We start from the raw sequence: 23,926 nt of genomic DNA on the forward strand, positions 1-23,926 counted from the left end.
CGAAGCCCATCTTTGGCGCCTTTGCAGTCCATTAAAGGATGCAATTTTTTGGCAAACTTTTCCGACTATCCACTACAATGGAAGAGGAACACAGGCAGCCCTATCATGAGTCCAATTTTAGTTGAGCTCTTGTGTCAACATCGCTGCCAAACTAAATGCACGCGTGCTGCAAAATCCCTTTCCATGGCCGGCCCATTTCATCAGCAACAAAAAGGACGCCGGTGTCCACATGTGGCGGCTTTTTCAAAAGTGCGCGCCACTCTTCTTCGCTCCGGTCGCTGACAACTGCAACAAAGCGGACGAGTGGCAGGCGACACAGGTGCCAGCATTTGCAGCAGCGACAATTGTCGCAGTCACGTAAGGATCAAAGAGTGTCCCGTGTCCAGTCAGCAGTCAGCAGTGAGCAGTGAGTGTCAGGATGCTGCAGCAAAAAAAATTACCTCGGCACACTCGTAGGTGTAAAGCAAGGCGGGCGGGCAGGTGGTCGTGCATAGTTGGAAAGTTGCGCGCCATCGTTCGCTTTGGTCAATAGATTGCTGCTGCTGCTGCTGCTGCTGTAGTCCTGCAGGACCAGCTCATATCCTGCCAGAGCAGCTTCCGCTTGCCGAACATATGACACACACTCGCTGGCAAGGACAGCAGCAAAAAGCAACAAATGAGACGTGCGAGTAGAAATGAAGCGCCACAGAGGCACAACAAATGGCGCTTTGATAGCGACAAATTCCGGGTGGCAGGTGCTTGGCTAGCTGCGGCTCCTCTCCACTGATTGATTTTGTCGAGCTGCAAAACAAACTAATAAGCTCTCACACACACACACACACACACACACACACAAGCTTATATGCTGGCAGGCTGTGCAACGGTGCGTATACGTTCTGTTTGCTGCCACCACCCGCCGTGATGGGCAACAATAAGGACTCTGCTCTGCTTTGGGACGAAAAATGCAACGAACGACTCATATCACACACATATGTATATACACACACATACACTTATACAAATACATACGCTACATGGCTTCGAATCGTCGCATAAACACACAACAATACAGCTTCTACGCATCGATGATTGGCAACAGGATCAGAGCAAACAGCACACACACACTCGACATGCTAGCGCCGCGTGAGTCGTGACTCCGATTTACACTGAATAACTAAAGATGTGCTGCCTTTAAATTGTCTCAACAGTCTTTATAATTCCGTAAACAGCCAACATTTTCTTCATTTTAGTTTTTGATTTTCTTAATTATGAATTATTCTATTAATTATCAGAATAATGCACTTGCTCTCCCTCTAATATGTTCAGAGAATCAGCTAAAACATTTTAAAACTCTTAATATTGTTTAAATTCAGATTCTCCTGCTCTCATCAGTTTATTTGTTGGAATCTTAATTGTTCATATATGCATTTGATTTTAAGGTAAAATTTAAATGTAGTTGGGAATAGGCAATCCAGACAAACAAGGCTTTCAAGAAAGTCAAATGTTATTGAAAGGTCTGTAATTCCAGATCGATTCATAGAAGATTGCAATTTTTTCGCAAGGGACGATGTCTCTGATAACATAGTTGGAATTCGGGTTACAGAAGCAACGTTCAAGTTTCTCTTGCTGTTGTGGCAGCAGCAAGTGCTGAATATCTAACCCGAGCAAAGGCTACAAAAATGCTGTTTATATTGGAACTATCCATCAAATAGTTAATTCTTTAGACCTAATAGGAGTGCTTCAAAATAAATGCGTTTAAAATAATTGTAGCGACTATAATAATTGTAAGCGAGTATAACAAGCACTTCACAGGCTTTATAGCTACTTAATAATAATAAATAAATACCAAATTTGCTTAGGAATAAAGCCAATATGGCTTAAAACACGATCCAAATAGCGGGAATGAGGAGCAAGAATATTTTAGCTGAAGCAGTTGAATACGGATATAAAGCAGTGCGCGGCTAGAAACGCGTACAGGAAGAAGCAAAGAAAAAGATTGCAACGAACAAAGTAGTCTTACCGTCGATAATTCACTGCTTGTAGCTTTAGAAAGCAGCGCAAATTGAGAAGCTTACCACTACAGAGTTTTCTACAAAAACTGATGGGCATATCAAGCACTTCACTACTAATTAATAACAAATAAGACCCAATTTAAATAGGAATTCAGCCAATATGGCTTAAAACACGATCCAAATAGCGGGAATGAGATGCAAGAATATTTTAGCTGAAGCAGTTGAATATGGATAGGAAGCAGTGCGCGGCTAGAAACGCGTACAGGAAGAAGCAAAGAAAAAGTTGCAACGAACAAAGCAGTTTTATCGTCATTAATGCACTGCTTGTAGCTTTAGAAAGCAGCGCACACTTACCACACTGAAACACACCACATGGTAAGTTGCGTAAGCTTTCAAAAGCTCTTCTCTATATAACCAAAACGCAAATTCAAATTTGCAAATTAATTTCAAATCTGTTTCAGCAAAGCTCGGCAGCTGGACCTGCGCAGAAGGACATGGCTGACCTTGTGCTCAACATCGGCGAAATAATACCTCGTAGAGCGTCCTCAGAGCGGCTGCAATGCGAAGCACATTGTGCGATGCCAAAAATATGTGCTTCCTGTAGCGCCAAACAAAAGGGACGACGATGAGGCGGCAAAACAAATCAGCTTGACAAAGGGGAAAAGGTGGAAAAAAGGTCCAAAACAGCACATACCCATCCACAGAGCTGGTCTGCCATTATTCAAGGAATTCATGAGCAAAAACCCTTAATATTTAAGTGCCTCTGCGCACTCCATGGTTAGCAAAGCAAAGCAAAGCTGAGAAGAACAGAGCAGAGGGTTGCCCGAAACGTGTAATTTTGAAGCACGGGCACGAATTCAGCTTGAATGCGAAAGCATGGCCTCACTCGTCTGCACACTCTGAGCGGAGCTGCCCCTTCTTGGCCTCGAGAGGCCGCCTTCTTATCAGGCACAGGATGCTGCAACATGCCTTCGCATTTTCAGTTTAACGTGAGCTGTGGCCACGAGAACGGGTCTTCGAGCGCTGCTGCCTGCCTCCAAAACAAGCAACGTGCCACTTTCGTTGGGTTAGTTGTGTTCTGTGATTTAAAGTCTAATTTGCTGGTCAGTGGTTAATTTTGAGTGAAAAAGTGAAGACAGACTCCCGCTACACGCCCACATTTTCGGTCAATTAGTTGAAGTGATTAGAAGTGGCGGCAAAAATTGAAGCGGAGGCGGAAAAAAGCTACGACTTTCCCATTTGCCCTTTGCGAGTCTGTAAAACAATTTTTGGCTGCAAAAGGACAAACGTCACACACACACACACAAGAGTCGCCATACGTCACAGGCCAGCTATTTCAATCAGCATTATTTTTGTATGCGTGCTGTGACGTCACAGTTACACAGACGCCCACCAGGCAGCGTTAAAGCACGTTTTCATTGTTCAGCTGCAAGCGAAAATCAATTTGCCAGACGTTTTGGCGCCCAATTAAATGCGTAGTAGAAATTCTACGAGTACGACAGATACGGGAAATAATTGAGCCAAGTCCGTCTAGTCTGATGCAATAGGAGCGAGCGATGCTATCATGCGCCATTTGTTCGTACAACGTGTGAATGTGGCATGCAATTGAAATGCCAGCCAGGTGGTCCGGAGGCCCGGAGAGCGGCCAGAGGGCGAGCTTTTGAAATGCAAGCAAGCCCGCGCCCGACTTAGCATAGCAGCCAAGTCGATATCTACTCTTTATAAACATTTATATGCATTTATATACTCGTAGTATAAGCATGCAGGCGGCACATTGCCACGAAATCCGATGCCGCCACTCATAATCACAATCACAATCTGCTGCCTCGAATTTGCCGAAAGTTATGCGCGTGTCGTTTGCCCCCAGAGGGTCAAAGCCCCGGGAGCGACTTGGCCGAAATAACGTGACTTGGCCTTGACTGTGTGGTGGTGTTCAGAATTTATTGGTTTTGTAAGACGCTTGAAACGAATTCAATGCGAGTGCCTCAAGTGCTTGTCCCCTTTTTTGTTTTCTTAAATTTACGACACACATACCTATCTCCAATAATCGCAATAAGGTACAGTCAATATTTACACAAGCCCCAAACAATCTGAACGAAAAGGCCAAATCATTATTCGGCCATAAAGGAGTTTTGTGGCAAAATGCCAAAAATACAATAAATCACGGCTCAGAACGTTCGACTTTTTGGGGGAAAAGCTGCAAAAATAAAACCTAAGCATTACTTTCAAACAGGTTTGAAGATGCTCGTGCAAATAACTTTTACTGAATGTCTATTAAAAGCTTAACATTACTTCGAAAAGGTCTAAGTAACTGTTTCTCAATGTTTCCCAGCAATATTCTAACAGAAGCATTTTTTACATTTAAATGTAGCATGAAAGATGTTCAAATAGCTGATGTTTGCCTTTTTTATTGATTAACCAATCAGTTCCTTAAAAGTTCACAGTTTCTGCTTAGTTTTGTTGAAAAACAAAACACCATGTTTTCTGGAAAACAAAAATCTTTAAATTACAGCTTTGGCTTCTTGTATAAATAAAAACCTGTTTAGGTACAAGAATATATTTCGTTTCTAATAGTTTATTAATTTATTTATTACTACAAAGCACTTCACATTAGTGATGTAAATATGCATCGATACATCGATGTATCGATTATTACGTAAGCGATCGTTTTCGATTTTAAGGCGATGGTTTTAGGTTCGATGTTTCGATCGATTTTTAAAAAAATCTCAATGCTACGGACATTCCTAAGCAGGGAAATCCCGGCAAATGCCAAAGCAAGTTATTATTCCCATTTCAATCGTAAATTCAGGGCCTGGCATATCCTTCACGAGCTAGCAGGAATCCCACAATCTTTGTTCCTGTTTTGGTTCGAATCACGCCGCAACCATCAAGGCTAAAGACTGATTGAAATTTCAAAGTTATCGTACAATTTAATAACTGTCCAATCCAGGACAGATCTTAAATAAAGATTAAAAGTGAATAACAACGTAAATTCCGAATTCATTTCAGATTTACATCACTCTTTCACATCCAACTAACTATAACTTATTAATAGCTAGTTATTTAATCAACGACTGTGATAAAAATGTGAAGGCATTCAAACCCCGAATTTCTAAGCCTTTCGCTTTATGGGTAATCTCAATTCCAGCCTATTTATCAAATAATTTTAACTCGTTTCAGCAGCATTTATTAGAGCTTTAAAAAGTATATTTGGATGATTGTGATAGTGATTTCCACTATTTTCCGTATTTAAACAATGACTGTTTCGATATTAAGTTTAAATGAAACTTAAGTGTAACTCAGAACAGCATGCTGTTTAGATTTAGGCTCCGATGGAGTGATTTATAGAGGTTTATAGAGGTTTTTGTAGAAGAGAATTTGGAAGGTAAGGGAAAATTCAGGCAACAATGTATAGAATTCCTTTTCGGGTCTAAGCTTTTCCATTACTGCTGGATCGGCACACATTTGTTAAGCTGAGAATACAAAGAAGCGCAGAGCGTTTCCTCTCTTCGAGAGGGTGCCATTTGATTGCCTAAGTATTATAGACACTTTCCACTGTATGATTCAATCAATGACGTATTCTATTTGAATGACAGATCAACCTGAATTAAGTCTCATGAATAGTAATGCTCTAGAGCCATTTACATTCATACTCGCAGCTGTAGGTAAGTGTGGGGTTTTGTAAGAAACTGGCCTCCAAATACCTAGAAACTAGACCGCAAAATTGCCTTCCATTCGAGCTGCTGATGCCCCGCAGAGGCCGCAAGTCAATAAACTCGAGCGCGCGCGCCATTCGAAGCGATCTCACGATGCCTAGGGCACAATTATCTCCAACAATGGGGCATAAGTAGACAGTTGAGTGGCGGTCGCGGCGTCAGTTACGCGCTAATAAGACGTTTTAAATAAATCTTTCCAAAGAAATTGAATTGAAGCGCTAAATTTGCAACTAACTGGCACTCTGGCCCTCCGTTCGCTCCAATCCGCATAAAGGCGACCCACGATCACACACATTTGAATTAAGTAACTTGATTAGACGACGCGTCGTCGCCAGCTAGAGGATATATTCAATTAAAGCCTTATTAAGGGGCTGGCCACACAACTGCCTTCAAATGCTCGCGCGAAAACCATACAATTCGCACAATTCGAGTTCTGCCCACATGGAATGCGGCTTTCTTCCACAGTTGGCCCTCCTTCAGCCAAACAGTGGGGCCCCGCTGCATGCGCCTCCCACCCTATTATTGTCCACAACCCATTATTATCATTATCATTAGCACATGACACGTGTCTTTATTTCTGTGGTGTTGTTGGTTGTTTGTTCGCATTTGCCACAAAGCTCTTTTACAATGGCAATCGTTCTCTATTGTGCAGCGATACATAAGGCGGTCCCACGCTTTGCTGCGTCCCAACACAAACAATAGAGCTACGTAGAACTAAAAAGGCCCAGCCCAGCGATTCCCAAACTCGTATCGAACGGATTACTTAATTGGTTTAAGAATTTCTTACCTATGCGCTATCTGGGACCACTTGGTTGGCCAGATTGCAGGTCATTTCTTTTAGCCATAACTTTTTAGCGATGAATTCGCTGTCGTAGACACGATTTGTATAAATGACAGTGATTGCTCGAAATTAAAATTCTATTGTATTCATAAACATTTTCGAGAACTCAAGTTGGATGGCCTAGAATAATAATTTCCCTTCTTAAGTCTTAAGACTTTCGAAAATCTGTAAAAAACGATCTCAATAGACTCATATACAAGAAAGCCCTAATAATCGAGGGCCGAAGAAAATTTCTCAAAAAATCGTGAATAGCGCATACTTGTGTACCTTCTTGGAGCATAAAACCAAATGTTTGAGTTAATCTGATGGAAAATGCAGATTTTTCATACACACCATGGATCCCCATTTGGAGATGAAATGTTCCAGAATAAATTCTCAGTGCTCATCTACACTGTGAAAGGACATTTGTCTTCAAATTCCAGTCGCGACAAATTGTTTTATAAAAGACATATACCAGTTACTTCTAATTCTTTGATCAGCTGGATTTTGAATCTAAAAAATGTATAGTTGTAGGCCGCAAATGGTCGCAATTTTCAAATAATAATTAAATAGAAATAAGTAGATGGCATTGGGCTTTCAAGTATTAAGGATACAAAGAATCTATAATCTTTTAATGAATAATACTTTTTAATGAAATGCTGTTTCGGATATTTCGTGAAATATGTTTATTTTGCAATTAAGTGGGTTGTAAACGTGTTTGTAAGCGAAAGCAATTTATTTACTTTTTTACAATTATTTATACAAAAAAGTTTTGTTGGTAGAATTGCAGGAAGAGCTGGAAATGCAAATTATTCGTTCAGGTTTATCAAAGAATAAAAAATCGATGCAACAATTTGAGAATTTTAATTATTTCACGACACATTCATTGCAAATTGCAATAAACAATTTTGTATTGAAAACCGACTAATTAAATGAACTTTAAATGAACGATTGCAGAACACAAGCTGCAAATTGGAGCTAAATAGAGGGAAGCAGAAAGTACCTGCATGGCTCTAGTTTGTAAAAGTTCTTGTCCCCTAGTTTAGTGGGTGCTGTGGAGCTAGTTTCGTTGAAAGCTGCAGGGACTTTACAACTGTTAGATACTTTATCTAACACGTGGTACATACTATACTTAGAACTGAACAAGCCTTGCCGCGCAAATGAATTGGATCGGTGCTCGCAACTGTTAGAGATAAAGAGAGAGAAGGCGTTGCCGAAATATAGGAAATATAGCCTCGCACTGCCTGTCTGTACCTTTTCCGCTTCGTTGGCAGCAGAGTAAACAGCAATTAAAAGCAAACAGCAAACAGCGACAACTACAACGACAATGCCATAAAAACAAGAAAAAACTAACACATTTTTCGGCCAAACAATAAAGACAGAGTTTGGTTGAAATACTCGTACACAGAACTCGACAGCGACGCGACGTCAAAAACTCGTTTTAAAAATATTACGAATTCAGAAACCGCCGAGCACGAACCATCGAACCCGAGTCGTGCCTCCCAAGCCAACCGAACCAGCGCACATGTTCGATGACGTTCACTCGCGCCGCTTCCAAAAAGGCTAGATGATCAGCAGAAAAAGGGCTAAAAATAGCCGCTTTTAGCTTAATTAACTGATCATTCTTTACTTAATGAAGCATATCATAACAGTCTAAAACAAGCTAGACTGGCTTTGAATAATTAAGTGATGGTATTTGGCTATTTTGGTATTTTATAACACTTGGGGCAGCATGCTGACATGGAGAGCGTAATTATATTTGGCATTTGAAAAAATAATCAGAATAAACTACAAATTCTAAGAAATTTAGTTCAGTTAGTTGTATAAAAAAGCTATTTAATTCATTTCTCAAAACGTTTTTAATATAAATAAAAGCCAGATTTCAACTGTAACAGCTATTTACAGTGGAGAGCGTAATTATTTTTGACATTGGAAAAAATAACCAGAATATACTAATAATTCTAAGAAATGTAGTTCAGTTAGCTATATAAAAAAGCTATTATAGTCATTTCTCAAAACGTTTTTAATATAAATAAAAGCCAGATTTCAGCCGTAAATAGCTATTTCGACATCATTACTTACAATATACGCTCTCTATTTTAAACCTATTGTCTCCACTTCAGACCTATTTAAGACATTTATAATACCCACTTTTAGAACACACCTTTATGGCACCCACTCTGGTAAAAGTTCCCATTAAAAATATGGAAAATAGAAACGAACACTACAGACAGGCAACATAGTTAAGTCAGATCAAAGGAATCGTGTCACTGGGAATTAAATTGGAAATGGTCTTTTTTTGCCGTGCTCTCTAATTCGCAACTTGAGAGCTGGCGGGAAAAAGGCTAAGTTGGCAGCACTGCCACAGGCGTGGAATTAATGGGCTCTCTAGCGACTAAGCTGCTGGAGCAGAGCTTTGCCGCCTACAGGTGATTGCCGCAGACGCCGAGGCGTAACTTTTATGCGAGAATTCCGCCGCTGCCCTGAAGATGCCACCACAGAACGTTCGCCGTCAGTCCGCTGAATCCGTCGAATGCGTGCGGTTGTTATTGCTGCTGCGCGCGCGCCATTTCTTGTTGTTGTTGTGCCGCCGACTTGCGAGCTACCGATTAGTATTTAAGCCGCTACGGCGTGTGGTGCTCGAGTAAAAGTGTTTTTGTGTGTTTACATTGGGCAGGTAATGCTGTGAATCGTGACAAGAAAGCTATCCAGAGTCTCCAGACGTGCCAGGCATTTGAGCATTTGAGATAAAACCAAAATAAATATATAAGATTTGAAAAAAAGCCAGCATTATCTTAAGCTTGGCCAGCACTTGTGTTTGTTTTTCCCAAACAACAAACGCAAATCAAATAGAAATGAGCAAAAAGTGAATTGTTTGCCGCATCTCTTTGCTCGCAACTGCCATAAAAAAGTTCAAAACAAATGTACCTGCGTTTGCTTAAATCTAGATATATGTATATACTCGTGTGTATATACAAGCATCCATGATTGAATATTCAGAACTGTAAGCCGGTTTCGAGTCACATCTAATCGGCACTTTTTAGAGTCTTCCTGCCACAAAATGCCAACAAATGGCCAAACACTTATTGGCAAAATGTGACAAATTCGGCAATTAGCTTTCATTATTGGCCAACAACAGCATGTGGCAGCGAAAATCGTATTTAGCACCTAGCGGTTGCACACCACAGGTGTAGAGTCAGGGCCCGAACCAAAGAGCGCATTGTTTGTGTTTGCATCAGAAAATTAATGGACTTTTTGTGTTGTTTTTACGCTCAGCGAGCCCATTAACGGGGCCTTGATACACAAATCAATAAACTATATGCACACACAATTACTTCGCGCGATTTCCACAGAATTAGGGCCATGATATGCCTGCCTCAGCCAACAATACGGAACAACACTCTACTTCTGCCCGCAATTATGTATTTTGCCTTCTTCACAAGGCAATTACGTTCCACAAATCGTGCCTGACTAAGATTCCCAATGTAAAGCAATTCCGAGTAATTTTCGCGCGTTTTCCGCATTGCCGACGTCATTTCACAAAACGAGAAAAACCCAATCAGACTGACGAATGCTGCACTGTGGCGCCAAAGCATCAATTTTTCCAACAAAACACAACGCCAATCAAACGAAATAAATACAACAACTAAAGGAATTTATAGCTTACCCTTCATTCTAGTCGATGCCTCTAAGAAAGTTTTCTTTTCTTCTCAGCTGCATAGCCATAGCTGCAATTAAAATAAATAAGCAAAACAGTTAAAAGAGGCATACTAATATGATGAAACTTTTAACTTCTCCTTCCAATTTTCTCCTTAACGTAGAAACAGATTTTCTAACAAAATATATATGCAATTAAATGAAATAAAAGAGGAGTAACAGGCTTTCTTTCCTTGTAACATCAAACACAAGTTTTCCCCTCTCCCTAAGAAGCTTAAACATATCTCTTAAATATCGATAGGTTTCTCATCAATAGAGGAGATTGGTTATACGTTATAATTATAAGTATGCTTAGTATACCATTAAATTTCAAATTAAAACCTCAACCAGCCAGCCAAGGTGATAAAGAAAAGTTTTTATTCAACTTCTAGCACTCTTCAGATTTCGACTATATGCATTAGTCAGGCTTGGCTGATCAACTGTAAGCCCACTGAAGAGATTGGCAAAGCAATTAACTCAAAATTTGTTTGCCTAGATTAAGTCTAGCGCCGCTTAGTTGCGCATTATATAAAAAAAAAAAAACCATACCTATATGCTGCAGCCGGCTGTGAGATGCTCTGTAAACTCTAATCAGTCACTAAAGAGTTGGAGTCTCAGCTTAAAAGTGAAAGGAAAACCAAGATGACATTATTTATTAATTAAAAGAAGAGAATCTTGCTCACATCTTGAAGTCCATTCCTGCTTATAGCTAATATAGCATTACAGTTTAGTTGGAGGGTATTCTAACGAAGCAAAACAAATAGACATACGAGCACTACAAACTAGCATTTTAATGTCGTGCATTAACGGCTTGGTAGCTCATTGCTCATTAGTTTATTCACCTTGATAAGCGCTCCGTCTGATTATACGTCTAGATAGGTAGTAGATATCTTGGTAATAACCGCTCGCTCTCTGGGCCAACTTTCTGCCCGACGCTCCCGTTGTTCGTTGTTATGCTAATTAATGCAAAAGTGTGCCCAGCCCAGTATGGTTCTTAGAGGAAGTGTCCGAACAGCATGACCTTATAGAGCGGGTGGTTGGTTGGTCGGCCTCAGACTTATAAACACAGGCGCGCTAGCCTTGAACTGCGCAAAAGAAAATATTTAGCCAAGTCACAGCACGTGCGTAACAACAACAGATTTCGGAATCGATCAACGCCCCATCAGTTCTGTCCATACTCGTATGTGTAGGCACATTTTACACAGCTTTTAATTTAATCAAATTTGTTTACATCACAGTTTTCGATTCGCATTCTTTGAACTCTCGCTGAACTCTCGACGGCGCATTTGCTTCCTCATACCCGTATGCCTGCCAAAAATCGAGAAACTGCTGATAATGAAGTCATGAGCGGTGCCCGTCTACTTATTTATTGTTTCTGCCTGGCAAAATAATTTTGACAGCCTAAAGCCGGTGGCAGGGCGGGGAGAGTGGCAGTGGAAGTTGAAATATGGAAATGGCCCTCCAGCCAGTCAGCCTCCCCAAGTAAAAGGCCTTTTTCCCTCCATTAGGCGTTGCTTTCTTGAGCAATGACCTCAAATTGCCTTTCACCGAAATCTGCTCTGCCCCCCATGCGGCCCATGCGTATTAGCATCTACTGGCACTTCTGTGAGTGTGCAGCGCATAAAAGTGACGATTCCAGAATTATACTGGCCTAGCAGGTCTACAACAGCTCTAAAAATTCAAATCTGTGGACGCCTAATTGAGTTGTCTCTGATAAGAAGCGCACGGCACTCGATAAACGGTTTTCCAAACATCTACTGCGCTAATTAATTAACAGAGCTGCGTCGCAGCGGTTAACAGCACGGCTGTTACAGCCATTAGGTTAACAGCGGCCTAGGGGGTCTGTTAAAGCTACCACTGCTGTTGTCTCGGCGATTAGCGACGCTCATTTTTCAAAGTCAATGACAAGCACAGCGCTGGCAAATGAATGTGAAAGGCCGATGAAAGCTTGCCGGGCGGGGGAGGGGGTGTTTAAGTTTTTTGCAATTATTGTTTACATTAACATTTGGTTGAAGGCTACTTGCAGCGAGAGACTGGCGAGCAAAAAAAGCTACAGAAATAGCTCACAGCATTCGATGATTGTTCGATTGCAGTAAACAATGCTGCTTCGGTCGAATTTATGGCCCATTAATGTTGATCAGACATGAATAAAATCTCCAATTCCGAATGAAAAGAACGTCTGAGGGAATACTTTTCAATATTCCGCAAACTATTTTCAAAAGCAGAGAATTCTTATTCTTCTTAATTCTAACTATGTTAATTTGAATTAATAATAAAGCCACACATAAAAGGTTCTTAATAATTGCGTAGCTTACGAATATTATTTGGAAAACACTCAGGTCTTAATTCACTTCTAAGCTATAACATTTGCTCTCAAAACAGAGAATTCTTTTGATCTTGTAATAATTCATATTATTATTCTAATTATATTAATTTCAAGTAATAATAAATCCATATATACAAAAGGTTGTAAAATGTTCTTTATAATTGCGAAGTAAACGAACAATCTTTGTTAAACTTCCAAGTCTTAACTTACTTCGAAACTATAACATTTTCAATCAAAATGCTTGGAAGACTATACAGTTTCCCCTAACTTCTAGATTTCCAATTCAACAAAAAAGGGGATTTTAAACATTTTTAAAATATACAAAGACACCTATTAGGAAAAAGGAAGTAACGAAAAGTTCACATACTTTTAATGAATTACTACCTGGGGGCAGGCCTTGAAACATTTTAATATCAAACAAATGCAAACAAAACAACAACATTCCAACTTCATTATTTATCTTGAGAATTTGTAATAAAGTCACAAATAAAATAAGTAATAATTAAATTAACAAACTCTATTCTAAATCGTAATAAAGACACAAATAAAATAAATAATAACTGCTCTTATACACTCTATTCAATACTAAGTTCAACGCATTAAGAAGCACAGCAAATACATTCGAGAGAGAAGAAATGGAGGAGAGACAGATTGTCATACTTATAAATGAATTTATTCCATCTACCATTTAAATAGCTTCCCTTTCTTTTTGCAGGCAGTTCCAGTTAGTTTAGCGCTGCAACATGGAAACGGAATCTCTCAACCGTAAGAACTCCTCGCGGAAGAGCTCCATTGTTAACGGCAGTGGGGACAGAGGAGGGGCCAATGGAGATGGTGGTGGCGGAGCTGGTGGCGATGGCGGGGGCGAGGTCACCCTCAAAGCCAAAATGAGTTTGCTCAACGGTGTGACGGTCATTGTCGGCTCCATCATTGGCTCCGGCATTTTCGTCTCACCCACGGGGGTGCTCATGTACACGGGCAGCGTCAATCTGGCTCTGATTGTGTGGGTGATTTCCGGTCTCTTCTCAATGGTGAGTATGCCGAGAGCGATACACCTAACTGATATGCATAATTTGATTAGTGGGACACTGGCAATGCTTATAAATATTGATAAGTCGCGGCGCGTCGACTTCATATGCAAATACTTGTATGTGCGATTGTACTCGTGTGTGCAAATGCTACGAGTTTCGTAAGTCAACACCTGTTGCATTGTGCGGTCCACTTGTAAACAATGACGCAACAGATGTGCTCCAACTGCCCCGTATCTGGTGCCACAAAGGGAGCAGTAGAACGTGGCCAGGCGCATTAGGAGAGTTGGCAATAAAAAGCTGTCCGTCTGATCCTTTCGTTCAATTAAAAATTCTCAAAACGCCTTACTGCCTTCTGGCATCTAATGAAATTATTGAAATTCCTGCGCACACACGCAACCCACAAAGACATTCCCAGTTACACAGGCACCGCCCGCCTTCCCGCAGACACGGACACGCGCACTCGACCCGAGACTAGGGCCTCTTTCCATGTCGCTCTTCGTGTCAACTGCACGCCCATTACCATTCAATAAAATTACGTATACGCAACACTGCGCCTGACAATTGATGGATAGATGGGCACTTGCCTTGCAATCAAATTATTTAAATGGAGCGTCGGCCTGCGCTTTAAACCCCCTTTCTGTTCATTTGTGACTTTAAACAGTTTTGAAAATAGGCAACTCACTCTTTCATGGAAAGCAGAATATTTAAACCGAAAATAAATAGAAAAGCATTTAAAGTTTTTAAAGTTGGTTCGTTAAAGAATCGATATCTCATCTGAAGTAGATCTCAGACAGAACTGAGACAAAGAAAAACATGTTGAGAAATGTTTGCATTCCATATAAAATCTATATATCAGGCATCTACAATAGGGTCGTATAAAATACCTCCCGACTTAACTGACTATTTTTAGAATGAAATAAAATTGCATAAAGGTGGTTATTCTGCTGTTCCGATTGTTCAGTTAGATGCCAGTACTAAGAGCAACAAACAAAACTGCTCCTTAGTTACTCTTTATGGCAATCTACAACTTCAGGACCTAAGCTTCTTATCATTCAAGAGCATGGCAATTATTTATCTACTTTCTACTTAATATGTATACTTTCTTTAAATTCCTTAAATAGAGAATTACAGGTGAAATCTGTAAAGTCTTGACTCATGATTTTTGAAATAAATTTAAGCACAACTAGAATACATTTAAAAACTTATATATTGCGCGAAAAAAAAAAACGAATACTAACGAGGTAAATTCTGAAAAAAATTCATTTATTAGCTATCGTTTTTAATATCCAAAATATCCGTTAGTCAAGAATAAATCTGGGGAACAGCCATGAATGTGGAAACGTAGCAGGAATTGAATCCGAATTAAATAAAGAAATATACAACCAAACTTCCAGTCAAAAGTTATAGTTTATGCAGCACTTCTATTTATATTTTATACTGTAAAAGACAACGATAAGAACATCCATATGACGCGGAAATACTGAGAATAAATATTTATAGAAAGCAATTATAGAAGTCCAATTAATTTGTATAATTTCGACTCAGTTACCCCAAGATCAGAAACAAGCATTGCTCTCTGTAGACAACAAATGGCTCGCTTGACAAAAATAGAAGCTTACAGATGTACTCTCATCTTTCTAGGTGGGCGCCTACTGCTACGCTGAGCTGGGAACCATGATCACCAAATCGGGTGCGGACTATGCCTACATTATGGAGACTTTTGGCCCGTTTATGGCCTTCATACGCCTGTGGATTGAATGCATGATAGTGCGTCCATGCTCGCAGGCCATCGTGGCTCTGACGTTCAGTACCTATGTGTTGAAGCCCTTCTTCCCCGAATGCACGCCTCCCGAAGACGCCTCTCGCCTCCTGGCCGTTTGCTGTATATGTGAGTAACAAAAACCACTTGTGAGTTTTGGAATATGTAGCATCAATGCACTCGCAATCGATGTACTTGACCTATAGATTAGAGACAAAAAGCAGAAAGTGTTTGACGCTTCGCTTATCAGCACTATACAAATAATATTCCATTTGGGTAGCAATCATGCAAAAAAAAGAAACGAAATAAAGAGCGATAAACATACGACTATGTATAGTACACGGAGAGAAAAACTCTAGCAATTTTGTAACAAAAGCTTTCTTAAGACTTGTTTGAAGACTGGATGCAGAAAGCACTTGGGAATTATAATACAAATAGAGCAAGGGAACAGCCAAGAGAGAGAGAGAGACAGCCAAGAGAGAGAGAGAGAGAGATAGATTGTTGCCTCTCTAGTACACTTAGCTGATTATCAAAAATTGTTAGGTTTGATTGAAGCACAGCACATTCAATCAGTTTTCTGGATTGAAATGTGTACAATGAAGGAAGATAAAATAAAGTATGTACTGTATTTCTCTCTGTGTATGGTTGAGGAACTGAAAATCTAGGTTCAACATGTGCGTACAAGTATGTGCTTGCTACACCGGGTGACCAATTTATAAAATGCCTGCGATTGCGTGGCACGCTGATAGCCATTGTGCCTCTGCATATAGACGAGTATGTACATGTGTGTGTGTGTGTGTGTGTGTGTATAGGCACAGCAACTTATTTAATATGTAATTAATCACTCGGAATTAATCGCAACAACACTAACAAATAATAATAATAATGCCGGCAACATTGTGCAAATCCTCGCATTATTACATCACCCAATGGGAAATGGGCGATGGACGATGGACGATAGAGTTGCTGGCGCCGTGATTTTAGAGCTTACATTAAGTCCCATCTATATATTTCTATTTGCTTGCAGTGGTCCTTACGCTCATCAACTGCTGGGACGTTAAATGGGCCACCGCTGTGCAGGATATCTTCACTTATGCGAAAGTAAGCGCCCAAATGCAAATGACGCTTCGAGGCAGAGACTGTAATGTTTCCTCGTTTCCTCTTTGCAGCTGCTGGCCTTGTTCATCATTATAGCGACGGGCATGTATCAGTTGTATATGGGAAATGTGCAGTATTTCACATTTGATAATACGGATACGCGCGTGACGTCACTGGCCCTCTCCTTCTACTCGGGCCTGTTCGCCTACAACGGCTGGTGGGTGTCGCAGCATAAGCGGCTTATGTCCGTATTGTCTGAACTAATTGGATTTGTGTTGCAGGAATTACTTGAACTTCATCATCGAGGAGCTGAAGGACCCCGTCAAGAATCTGCCGCGCGCCATCGCCATATCCTGCACGCTGGTCACCATTGTCTACGTCATGGCCAATGTGTCCTTCTACACCATCCTCTCGCCCGACGAGGTGCTCGGCTCCTCGGCAGTGGCGGTCACTTATGCGGAGCGAGCCTTTGGCATGTTTGCATGGACCATACCAGGTGGGTGGCACAATACTTTCAACCAAGAAATTACCAACCAAAAATATGCAACAAAATTGTTGACCCAACCGAAGCTACGAAACTAGATAGAACTGCTTTGATTCTACTTCATTCCAGACATAATTTAATCGCAAACAGGCACGAGGTTTGCGAACCAAATGTGTTTTATTCTTCTTCTCACAGTTCGTAAACTGGATTCTTTAGTTGGAACTCTCAGTTGTTAGATAGAAAGATAGACCTGTATGATGTATTCGAATTTTCCGACACTTCTAAATAAGTCATGCACTCATCACTTTTCTGATACTTTCCACTATAGTTTTCAACAATTTATTATAAATTCCAATGTTCGAAAATTATAATATAATTATTTAAATGGAATTTCCAAGCCATGATTTCATTGCTACTATATGTTTTTTGTTATCTTATTAAAGATTGCTTTAGAACTCTATAAAACTAGCTCGATTATATATAATTCCGATGCTCCTAAGAACTCTGTAGCTTCCGTTTGTGAAGAATTTGACAAACAGAGCTTAGTAACGAATAAATATTTTTAGTAACCATATTGTTTCAATTGCAGCTAAAACTTTTCTTCAATTGCTTTACATTTGTCGGACCAACAACCTGCTAAAAAATTTCGATGTAATAAGCTGTTTATAGTTCTAATGTTCAGGCCTTAACGCTTAGTTTAAAAGAGCTGAGCTGAAATAAATTAGTAGTTCAAAGGATTATTAAAATTCGCATAACACATAGATCTTTCTTTTCTCGATTACTACAAAATTGTTCGATTTCTTCTGCAAAATCAATTCTGTTTAATTGGATTCTAACGTAAAACACATTTGTTTCTACATTTTGCAGTTTTTGTCGCGCTTTCCACCTTCGGCGCTGTCAACGGAATTCTGCTGACCTCGTCGCGTCTCTTCTATGCGGGCGCCAATGAGGGCCAGATGCCCGAGATATTGACGATGATACAAATACAACGCTTCACGCCCACCCCCGCTGTGCTGGCCATGGCATTGCTCTCCATGCTGTATCTGACGGTTTCCGACATATTCGCGCTCATCAACTACGTGGGCTTCGCCACCTGGGTGAGTTGGTGCTCCGGACCCATCGTGTGGGGTATTGCTAATCGAATTCTGGACTTAATCCATAGCTGAGTATTGGCGTTGCCGTGCTGTGTCTGCCCTGGCTGCGTTGGGCCCAGCCGAACCTGCCACGACCCATCCGCGTACCCTTGGTCTTTCCGATTGTGTATCTGATTGCGACGATGTTCGTGACGGTTGTGCCGATGTATGCGAGTCCGGTGGAGACGGGCTACGGCATTCTCATGATTCTGTCCAGCATACCCGTCTACCTGGTCTTCATTGCCTGGAAGAGGAAGCCCATCTGGTTCCAGAAAATGATGGGTAAGTTATCGCCGGCCTCCGGACAAGCTGACCAAATGCTCCAGTACCTGAAACGTCCTCCTCAACTGCTATTTCTAATATTATTTCATATGATTTGCGCGCCTCTGTGCACACACACACACGAATCGGTGCCACCACCCATTGTTGCAACTCTTCTAGGCGGACTCACACAAGCACTCCAAAAACTGATGATGGTTGTGCGTCCCAAGGCGGCGTCAAAGGTTTTTAAGTTTTACTTTTCCGCACTTTCCATTTAGTTTGTTTGCCTGCTCTCTAACACTCACACTTACCACTAAGTATTCGTACTACCAACGACTGGGTCCGGGTCCTTCCCCAACTAGTCGTAACACGTTTCTCTTGCACCCTCAATTCTAGTTGAAACTCACTTGCACTTTCTTTGTACAAGTAGTCCTAAGTAGCTGAACTAGACGAGCTCCGATAAGTACTCCCCACTAATCCGATACACTCGTATTCTCTTCCCCTTCTATTCCAGTAAGCCTCACACACTACCTTCAGAAAATGCTCATGGTACTCGGCAAGCAAACGAAACCAGCTCAGGTGTAAATTAGCGCATGTTCTTCTGATAACTTGGCCGATATATGATGGAGAGGGGGCGTTGGAGTTGGAGTTGGAAAGCATTTATGTCATAAGTAATGGTGTTACAAACTGAACGCTTTCGTCTGGCTACAGAATATTATATATTAAGTCACATACTCGTACATACTTATACGACGAATTCCATGGGCTGCTCATATATCGCCAACCTAGCAATATACAATATTATACTATGTATGTATAGATATATTTTTATATATGTTTTAAGTTCTTGAATAGGGCCCAGTGCGTAGAATTACTCGATGTCACAACTACAGGGCTTTTGGATTTTGGACTGCAGGACGAATAGAAACAAAAGAAACGCCCAAGGCTTGTGTCCATAGCTTGTTGTTACTTCAAGTTCTTTCGATATTGACTATGCTATAGACGAGTTCGAGTCCAGATTGTACGCATAAGTTTCAAATTGAGTTGAGTTCGATTCATTTCAGAATTTCATTTCATTTATTTTCTAAACATTCTCAGTGTAGGTGCGAGAATTACAAATATCGTACAATGCTAGTTATAACACATTTTAATTGCGAAAATATTATATACGTATATCTATAGCTATCGCTATATAAAGCGACAAATTGACGTTTGTTTCTGCCGATTATTGTTATAATACTCTCCATAAAATGAAATGATATTACATAATTGTTGTAACATGATAAATCCAATACATAGACGAGCAACTAGAAGAATTCTACAGAGACCAGAGCTTCAGAACTCCTTCCCACTTACACTGATCCATTTCGATTGAAGGGGTATCATCTGACTCTGATTACTACAACTATAAACTTATAATCATGTGAACTGCCACTAGCCAACAATCTATAAACCTCCCGAAAATATATCAGAATACATTTTGGCCAACCGCACATATCCAAAGAGAAGAAACGAGAATAGAAACCAAGATGATTAATGTTGCCTATATACTCGTTATTACAGAGTGTCTAATTGTGTTTTTGTGTGCATTGATTGTTCAATTGTTGCTTTGGATGTTTTACGTATGCATTAAGAGATACAGATATACTATACATATGTGTTACCAGATACTATTCTATTTACTTACTCGTAGCATTGAAGTAACTGTTGGAAGCTGTTGCAAGCGAGCTTGGGAGCATGCTCTTAACTATTACTCGTATTACGGGTACATCGTACTAAGTATATGTATATGTATGTATGTTGACGTTGACAATAATATTGAATGTATTTATATATGTACCTATTGTATTTAAATGTATACCTATATGCGATATGATCTACAAGTATAAATTGTACGAGCAAAATCCATCAAGTTGATTTATTTCTCAAAACGTGCGCCCCAAAGCCGGAAGTACGATACACGAAAGATATTGAACAGAGTCATGTTTAAGATTCATTTCCAGAAACTAACCACACAGTACGCTTGTGGGTGTCTGGAGCAGCCACACTCCCCTTGGCCCCTGCACGTGCTCTAATCCTCAACTGAGCGAGTGACCGTGCCCGTGCCCGTGCCGGAGCCAATGGATCAATGGCAGCTCCGAGTTCACAGCGTTTCCATTTTGATGCAACTAATTACGTTTAGACGCAGATTGTCGATCTCACGCTGCTTGAGCTCCTTTTCGGCCTTGGCCAGCTCGTAGCTCTTCTTGGCCACATAGACTTTCAGAGTGGATGCGAAGCAGGAGTGCTCCACCTCGCTCTCGAGGCGTCTGAAGTTGGCCAAGTCCTCATTGTACTGATCCCGCGCGTCCGCCTCGTGAGAGGCCTTGCTGTGCACGGATTGGCTGTCGCCGTGGCACTCATTGTCCTCGTCCTGGCCCCCTTCCGCATACCTGAGCTGATTGCACATCTGCAGCGACTTGTTCTCGTACATGGCCATGTAGAACTTGTCCATGCTGTGACGCACCTCGCTCACCTTGTTGTCGATTTCCTTGTACCAGCGCTCCAGGTCGTAGGTGCTTGTGGCTGGCGGTAGTTCTGCAATTGTAGGAGCAACTGGCTTATACTGGCTGATCATCCTCGACTTCAGCTGCGATACTGGTCGCACAGGATCAGAGGATGCGGACCGCCCCGTCTTGCATACACTTAGCAGGGACTGCTTCGGTGCAGCTATTACCACATCGGAGCACATGTCCAGTGCCTTGCTTATGTTCGTGTACGCGGAGTCGGCCAGTCGCAGCATTTTGCGCATCCATTCGGGGCAGTCGCGCTCCCGATTCAGTGGCATCTCGAACAGCAGCAACGCGCGCAACGGACGCTTAAAGTCAAAGCACTCCTTGATGCAATCGGTGAGCAGCGTTCTGTTCAGGTTCTTGCCCGAGGCCAGCGTCTCAAAGAGACTGGCCACATCGGTGCGCGTATCACAGCCAAAGACCTGGAATAGGGCGAGATGGACTTGGTGGAGCCTCAGATTGCAATCGCTGTAAACGAATTCGACGTCGATGAAGTCATCCCCGATGCTACGGCCCCGCAGCGCGCTATACTCCGTGACCAGCCACTGGAAGAGCTCGCGTGTCGACTGCATAGTCCGACTGGTAATGGCCTGCAGCGTGCGACGCATCGACGGGGACCGGGCCCGCGAAGCCCCTTCGGCCAGCATGTTGACCATGTCAAACTTTCGCACATCGTAGTACTCGAGAGTAATGGATTTAATGCGACAGCGCATCGACGTCATAATCTTGTCGACGTCGGCCACAAGGATGCGCCTTAGCAGGTTCAAATTGTTGATGCGCGGCACGATAAATCGCACGAAACTGCTGTTCTGTTTGGTGCGAAACATCTCGTCCAGCAGGTCGGTCGTCTCAGACACCATGTGGGGCTCGTACTCATAGCCCACGGCATCGAACTCCAAATGGCGAAAGTAGCGGGCCGGCAGAGACCCCACCTTCCTGGTCTGCTGATTGTTGTTCAAGCGGAGCAACAGGGCGTGATTGTCGAGGATCTTGACGTCGCTGTCGAAGCGACTGTCTGCATAAATGGCCGACTTGCGTGAAACATCCGTGAATGCCACAGCAACCCGATGAGCTTTGTTACTCATGCTAGCTGGCGATTATGCAACCCTTTTTTTTGTTAAAATAAAAATAACTTCTGGTATTACAGTAAATTTTTGAAAATGCTACAAAACTCATAACTTAATGCTAAGATATTTCTAAATTGTAAGTACACGATCATGAGACATTGAGATATTATTGGAATCAAATTAATTTATTGCTCCTATTGGCGGAGTTGAAGCTTTTCGCGATAATCTGGGACAGCACAGGACTGGCCATCAATCTTGACATTTCCACATTATTGGAAAAACATTCCTCGAACTTATTGCGGCACAGTTCCAACAGCTGGGCGTGTTGCACGCAACGCTCCAAGGATGTCTGCACGGTCTGTATGTCTCCATCGAGCTCGCAGTGCTGGAAGATGCTGTTGGAGGCGATGAAGCTTCTCATTATATGGGATTCCTGTACACAGTGCTCCAGGCATTGCTGCAAGGTGATGATATTCGCATTATTTTCCTCTTCAAGATGCTTTAGCTGATTTAACTCCGTCAGAGGAGCCATGCTTGAAGTGTAGGCCGGCAAATGGTCTGAAGCAAGAGTCGCTGTGCGCTGCAAAAATGCAATAATAAGCATTTAGTGGAAGACCACTGAGAGTCCGTCCAACTTACCACCGATTCCTCTCGCTCGAGGCCCGGCTTGTCCTGCCGATAGGCCAAATGCGCCAAGCCCAGCAACTGCACATTGGCGGCATCAATTTTGGCGCCAGTGGTTAACACATGGCAGAGCAGCAGCACCACCACAGGCTTGCGGTCTGCATCCTCCGTTACGTGCCGCAAATACTTTGCCAGAGCGGTGCGTGCCAGAGCCGCTGTAATGACGTCGTTACTGAAGTAGCTGCGCAGAGCACATAAGCCTTCTAGGCCCAGGTCAGACATAGCCACAAACACAACTCCGAACTTTACGCAGAACTTCAGATTCTTCTCCTTCTGCTCGACGTGGTACTCCACTTCGACCAACTCGTGGCCGGTAGCCAAGCCTGCTCGCAGGCGGTATTCGTTCACGAACCAACTGAATAGCTCGCCAGTGTGCGAAAAATTGAACTGCGTTTCCAAGCGGCTCGCACAGCCACATCTGGGCAACGTCTGCTCCTCTACCAGTTGCCTGTAGCGAACCTGGCCCCGTTCCAGCTTCAGCCGCAACTCCTCCAACTTTTCGGTCACCTGGACAGCCAGCGCGTTCATTAGGAACATGAAGTTACAGTTCCGGTTAGGTGTCAACCGGAGCAGCAAGCCATCTCGCTGATTCGTAAACATCCAGTGCAACAGGCCGGAAAGCTCCGTCTGCGTATTATCTATCGCTCCACTGCTCACCAACGAGTCAAAATGTAGCTTCTTAGCCAACAGCACATGAGGCTTGGAGGCGTTCTGACAGCACAGCAGACGCAGCGAGGTTCTATCCAAAAGGTGCAATTCGCCACCATATCCAAAGCGGCCCTCTTTTTCAGCAAGCCCCTCACTCACCGTGCCTGTGGACTTCTTATTGTCATTAACAAATACAACAACTCGCGTAAAATTCATCTTGGCAAAAGCACGTTGGTTTTCGCACCAATAACTCGCTAAACATTTATTTTATAACTTTCACAAAACGGAGAAGACACGCTTGTATATAACTACATAGAAGCACCGTTATAACTGGCGCGCACTTTTATTTTTTATTACCGATGTGGCAGCACCCACAGCCAGCGGAGTGGCATGCTCGCTTTCATATCTACAATAAACATTATCTCCAGGTAATAAAGTACATATGGTGGTTTTGCATAAATGTATAATCAGTTTGACGAGCCTCTTTGCAAGACTACAAAGTTATCAATTCGTGCCGGAAGATAACCATAGGCGTCAATTTTTGCAATATTACACAGTGAACTTTCGCCTTCTAATATTTTTGCTTCATTTATCAATGCATAATACATTTTTTATTATAGTATTAATATGTCAATTCAAAATAATCTGACTTGTTAAATT

General features: G+C 41.9%; 3 protein-coding genes across 5 annotated transcripts; 1 reads left to right on the forward strand and 2 right to left on the reverse strand.

Annotated features, from left to right (window-relative positions):
- Nucleotides 1-3,003: 3,003 nt before the first annotated feature.
- On the forward strand, nt 3,004-20,209 carry LOC115621771 (Y+L amino acid transporter 2). 3 transcript variants are annotated; one of them, XM_030515523.1, is made up of 10 exons: nt 9,076-9,204; nt 13,265-13,580; nt 15,222-15,468; nt 16,367-16,440; nt 16,509-16,654; nt 16,719-16,933; nt 17,789-18,018; nt 18,084-18,336; nt 18,496-18,557; nt 18,830-20,209. In XM_030515523.1, the coding sequence occupies exons 2-10, from the start codon at nt 13,293-13,295 to the stop codon at nt 18,830-18,832; spliced, it is 1,518 nt and encodes a 505-aa protein (XP_030371383.1). In that variant the 5' UTR covers nt 9,076-9,204; nt 13,265-13,292; the 3' UTR covers nt 18,833-20,209. The 3 variants fall into 3 exon arrangements, with proteins under 3 accessions (XP_030371382.1, XP_030371383.1, XP_030371381.1); XM_030515522.1 differs by lacking the exons at nt 9,076-9,204; nt 18,496-18,557 and adding an exon at nt 3,004-3,057; XM_030515521.1 differs by lacking the exon at nt 18,496-18,557.
- Nucleotides 20,206-22,033, reverse strand: LOC115621772. The gene has a single exon (XM_030515524.1). The coding sequence runs from the start codon at nt 21,950-21,952 to the stop codon at nt 20,459-20,461; it is 1,494 nt and encodes a 497-aa protein (XP_030371384.1). The 5' UTR covers nt 21,953-22,033; the 3' UTR covers nt 20,206-20,458.
- Nucleotides 22,004-23,597, reverse strand: LOC115621773. Its single transcript, XM_030515525.1, has 2 exons — nt 22,574-23,597; nt 22,004-22,514 (listed from the first exon to the last, which is right to left on the reverse strand). Exons 1-2 carry the CDS (start codon nt 23,480-23,482, stop codon nt 22,110-22,112), a joined length of 1,314 nt encoding a protein of 437 aa, XP_030371385.1. The 5' UTR covers nt 23,483-23,597; the 3' UTR covers nt 22,004-22,109.
- Between the last annotated feature and the right edge of the window lie 329 nt (nt 23,598-23,926).

The sequence above is a fragment of the Scaptodrosophila lebanonensis genome, unplaced genomic scaffold, assembly GCF_003285725.1.
Source record: "Scaptodrosophila lebanonensis strain 11010-0011.00,11010-0021.00 unplaced genomic scaffold, SlebRS2 tig00000024-arrow-pilon, whole genome shotgun sequence".
In the NCBI taxonomy this organism is placed as follows: Eukaryota; Metazoa; Arthropoda; class Insecta; order Diptera; family Drosophilidae; genus Scaptodrosophila; species Scaptodrosophila lebanonensis.